The 12,952-nt window shown below is 53.8% G+C and overlaps 1 protein-coding gene across 2 annotated transcripts in view; it reads right to left on the reverse strand.

Moving 5' to 3' along the window:
* LDLRAD3 (low density lipoprotein receptor class A domain containing 3) overlaps nucleotides 1-12,952 on the reverse strand; it is a 280,744-nt gene that overhangs the window by 140,556 nt on the left and 127,236 nt on the right. For both annotated transcript variants that reach the window (XM_075545875.1, XM_075545874.1), the window contains exon 3: nucleotides 2,664-2,789. In XM_075545875.1, the coding sequence (XP_075401990.1) occupies nucleotides 2,664-2,789 (126 nt within the window). The remainder of the gene's footprint in view (nucleotides 1-2,663; nucleotides 2,790-12,952) is intronic.

Here is a 12,952-nt window from a genome sequence, read left to right on the forward strand (position 1 = left end):
GGAATGAAAGTGAGATACAGACATTCTCAGATGAGGGAACAACAAGAGAACTTGCTACCAGCAATCCGGCTCTAAGAGACTTGCTAAGAGGCTCTTCAGTCCGAGGACAATACTAGAAGGAGGCTTGGAATAATAGAAATGAAAGGGGCAAAAAGCAACATCAATAGGAACATCCAAAGTGCACAGGCTCATTCTGAATGTGTTTGAACAAGCCTCGTGAGCAGTAGATGGCTGTTGACATTCTCGTAGGATCACCGGTATTGTTAGGGGTCCTCTTGTCAGTCCTCAGTGATAGAGAGCCTGCGTAAAAGAAACAAAACACCACCCAGTCCTGTAGCATGCTCACAACTGTCTTCTGTTTGAGCCCATTGGGGCAGCCGCTGCGTCCACCCACCTCATCAAAGGGCTCCCTCCTCCCACCGCTTGTCTACTTCACGCGCCCCATGCATGACGCCCTGCTCCAGGGACTGCTCTCTTCTGACAACATGTCCAAAGCATGTGGGATGAAGTCTCATCAGCCTCATGTCTGAGGAGTATCCCGGCTGCCCTTCCAAGACAGATTGATGGGTCTTCTGGCAGTACGTACTTCATGGTACTACCGATAGTCTGCACCAACACAATACCAACGTGTTGATTCTTCTTCAGTCTTCCTTATCCCATATCCAGCTTTCACAGGCAATAGGAGGTCAGGCACGCCTCAGTCTTCAAAGCAACATCCTTGCTTTCCGACACTTTACAGAGGCTGGAGCAGTACACTTACCCGATGCAATGTGTCCTTTGACCACCTGACCACTGCCTCCAGGAGGACCCAGTCTAGATGAAGTCCTTGACAACTTCCAGCTTCCCTCCATTTACCACGATGCTGTCTACAGGTCCGGTTGTGGGGATCTTCGTTTTGTTTGCATTTGTAATCCATCCCAAAGGCTGCAAGGTTGGCTCTTCTTCAGCAAGTGCTTCAGGTCCTCCTTGCTTTCAGGAGGACTTGTTAATCAGCCCTCCTCCAATCCTGACGCCGCAGTCTTCTTCACACAAGCCAGCTCCTCTGATCATTTGCTCAGCATACAGATGAGTGAGTATGGTGAGAGGCTATAATCCTGATTCATACCTCTCCCTCCGTCATGCCTGTCCCCTGCCAGTGCAATGCATCTGTCTTCCCTGCTCAGGTGGGTTTCAGCCGCTCTACTAACCCTACCACCGTCTGGCAGCTGTGCCATAATTCTGCCAACTGGGACACAGAGGATGAAATAAGGCCCCAGGAGAACTGGGGAGGAATAGCGATCCCTGCCCCCTGGGAACCGATAAACACACAAAATACGGGGCCCTCCTGCTCAGGGTGGGGGACATCCATCGGCCGGAACGGTCACTGAGGGCATCTAGAACTGTCTGCTATAGGGGAGGAAGTTAGCCCCACAGGAAAATGGTCACAGTGAAGGGGCATCACACAGAGACACCGTGGAGAAAGATGGCCCTGAAATCGCGTGAAGATGGAAGAGGGTTTCCATCGAGCCTGGGGGGCTGCTGGCAGTTTCGTCCCCCTGGTGATGCGTTTCTGTGTTTCCTAAGGTCTCTGTCGTAATTGGAAGGGAAACAATATTTCCAATATGCGGCCACAGAGCATCAACACATGCCTTCGCTGGCGGCTGGCTGGCATCACGTGGATTCTAGTGCTGTAGACATGGAGGGGAGGAGGAGTCACGAGGGGCGTGACCAGAGCACAGCACTCCGTGCTGGGAGAGCCCTTGGTGGGAAAATGTCGCGAAGAGATCACTGGATTGATTGTCCAGGAGTCTTGTGAAGTCCCCTTGTGGTGAAGGTGGAGAAGGGGCGCTTGAAGGTCCCAGGTGGGCGTCGGTGGATTATTGTGGACACGGGGATGCAGCAAAGAGGGGACTGCCAGTGTCCCGACAAAGCACTGAAACCCCACACCAAGCGTGCTACCGGCGGGGCAGGCAGAGTGAACCTGGACTGGGGCATGTGTGTGTCATCCTCATCATGGGCTATATGAAGCCAGTGACGCACCAGTCAACCCGCACTCGTGTCAGAAAATGGCTGTGTCCAGGTGGTTTGCAAGGGGCTATGGGCTGGGGGGTGGGGGTGGGGTGTAAACCACAAAGCCTTCTTCCAAGGCACCTCCAGGCGGACTCAAACCTCCAACCTTTGGGTGAGGAGACGCGTGTGTTCGCCTTGCATACCACCAGGGACTCCATGGGATACGACGCAGCAGGTCGGATGAATGGGGGCGGCCCGAGTCAAGGAGGACTTTGGCCTTGTGTTCCCATATTAGGTGCCCACTGCGTGTACAGATATCATTCAAAGTCAGAAGGAAAGCGAGCAGGCACCTGGGGTTAGGGGTCAAAAGGCAGGTGGATTCTGAATGAGAGCGGCATGGGCTCTGCTGTGTACGTGCCGTGCTGGGGAAGCGGGAGGGGTTCTGCAACGATTCCACTGTGAGTCCCTTGTCAGCTCCCCAGGGATCACAACACCTGCATCTGCACAACTACGGTGAGAAGAGAAAATCGAGCTGGCCCTGCACGCTCCTGGGACTGCTGGGTGAGCATCGCTACATTCACACGGACAGGAGGGACCACAGAGGGCGAGAGTGGCCAGCGTGCCAAGAACAAGGGTGCCCCCCTGCCCGCCCCCAGCGCCCGCCGCAAACGTACTGCAGTTCTCCTCATCGCTGCCGTCCGGACAGTCCTCAAACCCGTTGCACCGGAAGCGGCCGATGATGCAGTGGATGCCGCTGGCGCAGGGGAAGAAGGTCGGGCCGCACCTGGATTTCGCCTTGGCTGCGGGAGGAAAAACAAGATGGGCATCAGGAGACTGGGCTACAAGAGCAGGGTGGAGGCTGCGGATCAGTCCTGTTTGGTTTACTCTGAAGTCTCTAGAGCAGTGGTTCTCGACCTGTGGGCTGTGACCCCTTTGGGGGTCGAATGACCCTTTCATCGGAGTCACCCGATTCATCACAGTAGCAAAATGACAGTGATGAAGTAGCAACGAAAATAATGTTACAGTGGGGGGTCACCACACATGAGGACCTGTATGAAAGGGTCGAGGCATCAGGAAGGTTGAGAACCGCTGCCCCAGAGGTTTCTGACCACCACTCCACTCCCCCCACCCCAAATACGCATCTAGAAACTGACAGGCAGGCACCACTCTTGGTGGTGGTGGCGGGGGGGGGGGGGTACGGAGACGACACAGTGTTAAAAAATTTTGCTGTTTCAAAGGTTCCAAGAGGTGAAGTTCAGCTCGGAACCATTCACCCACAGCCATCCGGTCGACTCTGACTCCCAGAGCCCCTGTGACCCTACAGGACAGGGCAGCAGTGGCCTGTGGGTCTCCCGGACCGTATCTGGATGAGTAGAACGCCCTGTCTGTCTCCCACACGGCAGCTGCTGGTTTCCACCTGTGGACCTTGCACTTAGTAGCCCAACACAGGGCTCCTTGCCCCGAGGAGCTCCATCAAAATATACCAATCAGAGGCATGAGCAGGTGAGTGCAGGGGAAGATTCAATGTGAATGGGGTTTGCTCAAGGTGATAAAGAACCCAGCAAAAGCCATATCCTGACTGTCGGGGTGCTGCTGAATGCTGGGTGCTATCTGGTTGGGCTCTGACCCATGGCCACCATGCACAACGGAGCGAAAGGCCGCCTGGCCCGTGTGCTCCCCATGATCAGTAGTGGGTTACACCATGATAATCTAGGGGTTTTCGCTGGTTGCCTTTCAGAAGGGCAGTCAGATCATTCTTTCTAGTCTGTCTTCATCTGGAAGCTCCCCTAAAACCCGCTCGCCATCAGAGAACATTCAGGACTCTGTTATTGGTGGATGCGTGGTAGATTCACGAGGAGAGCTGACTCGAAGTCAAACCTGGTTCTCCCACAGTGAAGGCAAGAACTCTGCCACTGAGCCACCAATCCCTGTCAAAGACCCCAAAGTAATCATCGCTCCACTAGCAGGTGCTCAGTACAGTAGGCTGAACACGTGGCGTGGAATATCTCATTTATACCCGTTGGTCTGCGTATTAACGGTGATCACCCGTGAGCTCTTTATCATGATCATCAGCACCATGAAGTTGGTAGAATATTTAAATTGATCCTGGAGCTACAGTGTCTCCTCTCTTCCGATCGCCCAGGTCAAACGTGCTCACTCTGGAAGACCTCTCTGGCCTGACATGGTGTGCTACAGGGAGCAAGCGCTCTGGCCTGACATGGTGTGCTACAGGGAGCAAGCGTGGGAACTAGGAAAACACACATCACCGTGACAGACAGGGAGATATCTTATCACCCACAGTACTCACTACTATGAGTCCACTCCAACTCACAACAACTGTCCAAGACAGCGTAGAACCGGCCGTGGATTTCTGTGAATCTTTATGGGAGCAGAAGGCCTCATCCTTCTCCCTCCGAGTGGTTGGTGGGTTTGAACAGGTGACCTTGGGGATAACAGCCCAGTGTATAACCTATGACATCACCAGGGCTCCTAGATGATGCCCAGTGACTGACAGCACCCGAGAGCAATTCCACGTGCGCCACAGTACAAGGGCGCTCCACAGGGATCTCGCTGGCCGACTCTTCCGGAGAGGATCGGCAGGCCTTTCTGTGGAGACAGCTTGGGGTCGAAGGGTCACTGTTCTTAGCCCCAATGTAGAGATGTGCTCTGAGAGGCGGCCAGACTTGCGCATGGTCGCACTGCTGGAGAGGCTGGCTCAGGGATGTGGGCCTGGACACTCAGAAACCATACTTCTAACCAACTTGACCACACTGCCTCCCACCGAAGGCTGTCAGGACTCACAGCAGAAGCCAGACTCCTGTTCCAGATGGACAAACGGCTTCAGTAGAAACTCCTGCCACCCAGACTTGACTTGGTGTCTTGCTAACCTAATGTTCTTTCATGTGAATGGTACCGGCTGCTCTGGCTTTTAATGACAAGTTGTAGGATCAGGTCCATCGCCGCAACAGCCCAGGGAGCCAGCCCCACCCGGCACCCCGCTCGTCTCCCGTCTGAGTGGCAGGACCTGCAGCTCTCCAAGAAGGAAGGCCATTACTTGGGGACAAATAGGCAGTAAATTACCTGCAAGTCTCCATCTGAAACATGCAGACTCTGGCAGCAGCCAATTCCCAACCATTCGGGTGTGAAAGCCTGGGATGTGCCCGGGTTTCAAGCACACGAATGGCTTGTGTCAGCCTGGAATGCCTGCCATGTCATGGTGCTGGGGGCTCGTCACAAAACCAGACCCAGGAGAAAGACCCAAGGGTTCAAATCCGGACTCTACCTCCATGACGTTGGGCAGGTTCCCAAACACAGCGGGGCCTCAGATTCCTGACCAGGAAGCTACGGGAATATTCTGAGGGCTCTCCTAAGGGTTCCGGGGGAGACAAGCTATAGGAAAGGCTTAGCGGAGAGCGTGCAACACGGCTGACACTCAATGAATGGGAATCCTTTGGCCCTACATCATCAGGAACACAAGGCTGACATATTTAAATTGGTCCATGGGCTGCAGAATTGCTTTCTCACTACCAGTAACCAATGCTCAGGATGGTCGAGCCCTGTGAGCTGATAGGACGTGGTTTTCAAAGGAAAGGGTTCTTCTCCATGAGACCAAAGGGCACCTCAGAAAACATGCATGTAAGAGCACCGAAAGAAATACACGTGTTGGCTGGTTTGTGCAGAAGCGGCACAGGAAGGTGGCATCTACGGGGGAGGTGCTCTCAAAGGCCAAAGCTGGGGCACCCTGAGGTGCAGTCGGAGTGCAGCATCATCGGCGGTACCTGAGTTCACCCTGGTGCCAAACCCTGTGGAACACATGCATGCGTTCAGGAGAAAGGAAAGCTCTTCCTTATAGAAATCCCATGAATTCAATGTGAAAAAGACGGGAGAAACAGAGGACCACTATTAGGGATGAGTGAGCCCTGAGGGAGCACTGGTGAGTGGCTGCAATCACATTTTACAAGGTCAGCAGTTGAAACCACCAGCTGCTCCGTGGGAGAAAGAGGAGCTTTTCTACTCCCATAAGCAATGACAGTCTTAGAAACGCACAGGGGGCAATTCCACCCTGTGTGACAGGGTCCCTATGAGTTGGCATCGACTTGATAGCAGTGAGCTCGGTTTGGGCTTATTAAGGAAACACACAGCCCTAAGTGTTCCCAACAGTGACGGATGCTAACATTGGAGGGTGCATGCTTGAGGAGAAGCAGGACACGCTCCATCTCAGTCTCCCTCCATACATTTCCATATCGCCACGGCAGAAACACAGCTTCCCAGAGGAGAGACCTTGCAGATACTACGAACAGGACACACTGGCACGGGGGAGGTCAGGTAGGTAAAGATCAGGGTGACCACATATGTCATAAAGAACCATGTCCTTGGGGTTTTTCAACCACGGACTTTTCAGCAGAAGAAATCCAGGCCTTTCTTGCAAGGTCCCACTGGTGGACTTGAACCTCTACCCCTGCAGGGAACATGCAAGCGCTAAACTCACTGCCCTGGGATTCCCACAGGGTCCGCTTCATTCCTGCAGCAATGTGGCATGACAACACATGTGAAATGTTGTCTGCCAGGGAAGCTCCTTAGGGACTCTAAGTGCTCAGGTTTTCAGTGGGGGGAGGGGGGAGCTGGTCACACAGGAGGAGATTCCCTGCTGGGCTGCTAACTGCAAGGTAAGCAGTTCGAAACCCCCAGCAGTGCTTTGTGAGAAAGATGAGCCTTCCTAATCCTGTAAAGCGTTCCAGACTCGGAGACCCACGGGGGGCAGTTCTCCCCTGTCCTGTAGGGTCACTGTGAATCAGAACAGACTGGGTGGTGATGCATTTGGTTTAGGGGTTGGGTCACACGGACACTCGAGGCAAACCAAATCACCCGACTCTCGGCAGGAGCACAAATGGCCGGGGTCAACCCCGCTGTGTGCGCAGAAGCAGCCCGGGGCCGCGTGCAATCTAGAGCAACGGGACTCGTCTGGTACCCAAGGTCCCAGGTCTCGGTCAGAGGCCAGCCTGGGAAGCAGTCAGACCTGCTGGGTGAACACTGCACAGATGGGCGTCTGGCGTCTGTTTTAAGCACAGGTAAGAAGCTCCATTTCCCAGTAAAAGTCTGGCTGACATCCTGCTCCACTACCAGCTCGACAGCCATGGGGTTCTTCCAGCCAGGTGCAACCTCGAACACCTGCCCCCGACAGGTCACGCTGTGGGAACCACAGAAACTTCCGAAGGCTGCCCAGTCCACGCTAAGTGCATTTCCTCATAAACATCTGCATTTCACTCAGTCCTTTGCTCGGAGCTTCTCTTGCATCCCGTCACCTCAGCATGAACTCTAGGGTCACCTTCAGCCATGGGGTGCCCTGGACTACTGTCCAATGCTGTGTCCAGCTGACCCCGCACTCTGGCTCCACTGGCCTCTCGGTTTCTCCTGGGTTCCAGGAGGCACATTCTCACGGCAGGGGGGTCTTTTGACTGTGCTGCCACGTTCATTTTACTGTGACCGTCTACAGAAGGATCTGCCTTTGGCCCCTCCAGCCTTCCCCTGAATGTCTCCACAGGGCGGAGTAGCAGGACCTGGCGCCATAGCACTGGAGTGGAGCATGCTGTCTGCTTCCATCCAGAACTTGCCTTTGTTTGGAAACCTGAACTTACTCACTGCCTAGGAGAGGGCAGGACTGCCCCTGTAGGCTCCCAGGCTGTAGCTCTTCAGGGGCGTGGGGAACGTCCTCTTCCCCTACAGTCACTGGTGGTCTGGAACTGCTGACCTTGTGGTTAGCAGCCCGCTCTGAGTGGGAACTGACTCCATCGGGTGCTCGATAAACATTTGCTGAATTTACACATCAACTTACAACATGAAGGGGGGCACTGGGTGATAACCGGACACACAGACACCGTGGGCTAAGCGTTGGGCGGGTGCATTGTGGAAAGCATCCCACTGACTCTGCACAAAAACCCACTCTACAGACTAGGGCACTGAGATGCTAAGGCACGGAGTCAAGGCTCAGCCCTTGCTCTAATTCAGTGGTGTGTCCACTACACATGGGCTGCTCAGCAACTTGATGGCAGTGAGTTCCTTTTCGTACGCTCCTGCCTCCTTAGGCTTCTAGAAGGCTCAGCTCTACCCAAAATAATGCCTAGACTAGGAGGCACAGACCGAGCACAGTGAACTAGAATATGAGTGACTGCAAAGGAATTGGCTACCATTTCAATTAACCTGACCCTGGGACCCCGGTCAGGAATGAGTAAGGACATTTCCTGCCTCTTCGGCGATGCTCAGCCAGGGTCTGTGTCGGAGGCAGCTTGTGCTGTCGGGTTTATGTGTGCAGCAGCGGAGTTCTGCTAAGGGGACTGCTATGGTGGCCACAGGCAGTCAGCCGAGCAGCTGGCAGTGGCACAGAGAAGCCAGCACTGGTCATGGTCATCTACCCTTCCCAGGGGGGCTTGGGGACAGCAGAGCAGTTTGTGGTGCTCTGTGGAACAGGGACAGTGTGAGGCGGGCTCTGTCTCTGGGCAGGGCTGTGGACGGAGCAGGAATCGGGACTATGGGAGCCCCTGTTTCGGCCATGGCTCTGCAACTACCTTTAATTGCGCCTTCCTGAACTTTTCCCAGCAGGACCGGAGTGGTGGGGACAGAGGAGAGCATGAGCAGAAAGGAGCCCCCTCACTGCGCTCGCGTGGACGCGGACTCAGCAGCTCCATAAGCGAGGGTGGAGTGACCCCTGGGTTTCGGAGACTAACTGTCCAAGGGAGTAGAAAACCTTATCTTCCTCCCACGGTTCCCCGTCCACCAATCCCACATGGACCTCAGCAGCTCCATAAGCGAGGGTGGAGTGACCCCTCAGTTTCGGAGACTGTAACTGTTCAGAGCAGTACAAAGCAGCATCTTTCTTCCACAGTTCCCCATCCACCAATCCCACGTGGACCTCAGCAGCTCCTGGCCGAAGGGGGAGGGCAGCCTCCAGGAGTCTCTAAAACAGCCCCGATGAAGGAGAACAGGGACTCTAGTCCATAAGCCACCAAAAGGTCCCTCTCTGCTCCAGACTCGCTCCAGGAACTTTTCTGAGCAACAGTTTCCTGGGCAGCTGGGACTTTCTAGAGGCTGGTGTCATGTCCTGCTCGGGGCCTTCCCTCCGTGGCGCCAGCCAGGCAGGCTCGGAGCTTCACACAGCAGCGAACTCAGCTACTGGTAAGCAACATGGAGTGTGGGAAGGTCAGACAGTTTGCAACTGTGTTTTACCAGGTCAGACAGTTTGCAACTCTGTTTTACCAGGAAACAAGGAAACCATGGGTGGTGCCAATGGTTACCATGAGGAGCCACTAACGAGGTCAGAGGTTCAACCCCACTCAGAGGTACTGCAGGAAAAGGACTGGCAAGTTGCCTCTGAAAGATCAAAGCCACTAAAAACCGGGGAGCCGCTGCTCTGGGTCAGAGCCAACTTGACTGCCACTTTTACCACATTTAGCACCACCACCACCACTGGTGCCACCACTACCCGTCACCATCACCACTGTTACCACTACCACCACTGTCACCATCACCAACACTATTGCCACACCACTACTGCCACCACAATTGTCATCGTTTCTAGCACCACCACTCCTGCTACCACCACTCCTGCTACCGCCACCATTGCTCCCACTACTGCCATCATACCACGATGACCACTCTCACCATTACTGTTACCACTATTACCACAACACTACTGCCAAGGCCACCACCACCATCACCTCCAGCACTACCACTAGAACCACCACTCCTGCTACCACCAGCACTACACCACCATCACCACCACCATCGCCTCCACTATAATGACCACCACCACTAACACCGTACGACTACTATCCACATCACCACCACCACCCCTACAAGTACCACTGTTACAACGTCCACAGCCACCCTCCAGTGAAGACCAGCAAGCACAAAGAGCTGGGGGGAGGCTGCCGTGCCAGAAGCCTCGCTGTCCAGCGGGAACTTCCACGACTCGGCTCCTAGTGCTGCAGCAGCTCAGGCGCCCCAGGTGCCCCATCCACCCCAGCTGCTACCCTCCACCAAGAACCCAGAGCAGGAGCTTCTGTCTATTCTGCAAAAGCACCAGCCATCCTTACTTCCGTGAGCACCAAGTACGGCTCGCTGTGAAAACCCCAAGCCACGCAGAGGTGAATGCAAAGATTAGCCCCAACCCCTGGGCCAACATTCTGTGGCATTCTGGTAAACTCGCCGCCAGAGCCCATCGCCCAAACCTATTGCTGTCGAGTCAACTCTCACTACAGGACAGAGTGGGTTTCCCCATAGGGTTTCCAAGTCTGTGTTCTTCAGAAGCAGGCTGCCTCATCCTTCTCCAGCCAAGCGGCTACTAGGTCTGAACCACTGACCTTTCAGTTAGCAGCTGAGTGCTAACCACAGCACCAGCAGGGCTCTCTGCTTCCAGAGAGGGCCTCTCGAACTATAGTGTGTGCGGTAGTTACATAATCTGGTGCCAGCGTGAGACTATTAAGACTGGAGGGGTGGAGTCTAGTCTGTCAATCAGGCCACTGCTTGATGACCTCATTTGAGGCACTGCAGAGATAAACAGCTCGCTGGAGGTGGGACACAGACACTCTCTGTTTGGTACTCCTGCTGACAACACACAAGGAACTACGCTAAAGCCCTGGAGCTGGAAGAGCCACGTGGATATCCACGACAGTGCTGAGATGCTTACACCGCCACTGGATCCACAAGACTTTAAAACCCACGGCCTGTGATCTTCCTGCATTTGGCATCATTGCATGTGTTTCAGGAGTCTGAAAACGACTTTATAGATTGGCATCAGACATATGGACTAATATCGGACTAATCGACTTAATCTGGACTGGGCTGGGATGTTTTCTCAATATTCAATTGCTCTTACATATATGACTCCTTATATACATATGAGCATCTGTGAATTTGTTTTTCTAGTCCACCTGGATTAATACAGTGTGCAAACACACAGCCAGGGACCTCGTTAAAATGCAGACTGAGTTAACTGGTCTGGAGCGGACCAGGATTCTGCATTCTAACAAGCTCCCAGAGGACACCCGGGCGACGTTTCCGAGTAGCAATGACAAGTTGCCCAGTTCAGTGCCATCCATGTCATAGCCCAGAAAATTGCCGGCCACAGAGGGTTACTCAACAATGACTGACAGAATAAATAAACAGGAACATAATTGTACACTTTTGCTTAAATGCACCAATAAAAATATGCCATTCTGAAACCTGCTTCTGTCACCAAATATATTTTGACATCTTTTCATGTCCATAACAACCAATCCACATGATCGTATTTAATGGCAAAGGGAAATTCTGACGGCATCTATGTACCCTTAGTCCCATTATTGATGGGCATTTTGAATAAATGATGTGCACTCAGATGCATACATTTCCCCAGGTGTAGGATTATCTCCTGAAGGTATCATTGCTGGGGTTGAAGGAAATACATTTCTCGAATTTGGCACCTTCGGCATCATCGCCCTCCTCCTTTCTATGGACCTGGTATCTCCCCCAGATGGCTTGTGGGGGACATTCAGGACTGTCCGCGGTGCGTGGGAGCTCCCCTGCTGGCCGTGATAGGCTGGCTGCACCCCAGGATTCCTTGGCACTCGTGCTAAGCTGGCCCTTGGCTGCTGCCAGCACCCTGTTAGGCTCTATCCATCTCTGTCTCTCCTCATCTCAGCATCTGTGCATTTCATTACTCAGCCGAGCAGGGGACATTCCGTAGCTGTCAGGGAAACCACGACTCTTCATTTTCTCTCTCCGTCAGCACTAGGTGCAGGACATCCGCTTCGGCTGGAATTGGTTTCCTCGGGTCACACTCTTACCCAGCTAATGCCCAGGGCCTCTCCTTCCGGAAGTTGACTTTCCAGAGCTGCACATGCCCCTTGGCCCGAGGGCCTTCACAAAGGAAAGAATGCCTCTCTCCTTCTTTCTCTCAAACTTCCTGTCCTCTAAGGCAGTGTCAGAGTGGCCAGGGATCCTCAAAAAACAGAATCCCCAGGAACGGTATCAGCAATTCAGATCCCTGAGTCTCTACCCTAGGAATCTGATTCTCATCAAGGAGACAGTTCCAGTGAGGACCAGTGTGTAAAGAGCCCGTGCGGGCAGATTCAACTTAGGCGTATACCCCTGAGCAAATGACCCCCTCAGTCCATCCTCCCTGACACTGTCGCTGCACAGACCAAATGCCACTCCAGGGCTGTGTGGTCACAGAGCTAGTGCACAGCCTACTCTGACCATCACCATCTCTCCCACATGAAGAACAACACCCAATCCCAGGTAGAGAAGTGAGCAGCCACAGATTACATACAAGGACACCATACAGCGTACCAGCTCCCCACTTCAATACGTTCTCTCTTTTTCCAGAGTCACACGGAAATGGTCCTGCTTTGCACAAAGGCTGAGGGTTCTTATTCCAATCCTAGCAAAAGGACCTGTGCAACTCGGAACTGGGTTTGTCCAGTGTGCAAGGATTTGGGCGATCACTCTTGGCCAACAGCAAAAGGCATCAGTCTGGGAGCCGATGGGGTGGCAATCCAATAGGAAAGAAGGCAGATTCCCTAAGGAGCCTTGAAGGACCCACCCAAACAAACCCACTGCCACCGAGTTGACTCGAACGCCCAGGAAGCAGGCCGATTCAGCAGAGGAGGAAGCCCTGGGAGGCCTTACTCAGTCTGCCATTCTTTGCCCTCCATTCATCTCCAACCCTGCTCGCATCTTCCGGAGGAGAACTGCTCCGTGGGGCTTTCCAGGGATGCGGGTCCCTGTTAAAGCAGCCGGTCTTACGGTTCTCATCGGGCGCGGCTGGCTGGTGGGTCTGAATTGCCGGCCCAGCGGTTAGCAGCCCAATGCTTAACTCACTGCACTACTATATCTCCTCCTTAAAGAAAGAACTGACAACCACGGCCATCGAGTAAACTGCGACCTACAGAGGCCCTGGTGTCCAGTTTTTACGGGAGCAGACCAC

This window comes from Tenrec ecaudatus, chromosome 4, assembly GCF_050624435.1.
Source record: "Tenrec ecaudatus isolate mTenEca1 chromosome 4, mTenEca1.hap1, whole genome shotgun sequence".
NCBI classification, from domain to species: Eukaryota; Metazoa; Chordata; class Mammalia; order Afrosoricida; family Tenrecidae; genus Tenrec; species Tenrec ecaudatus.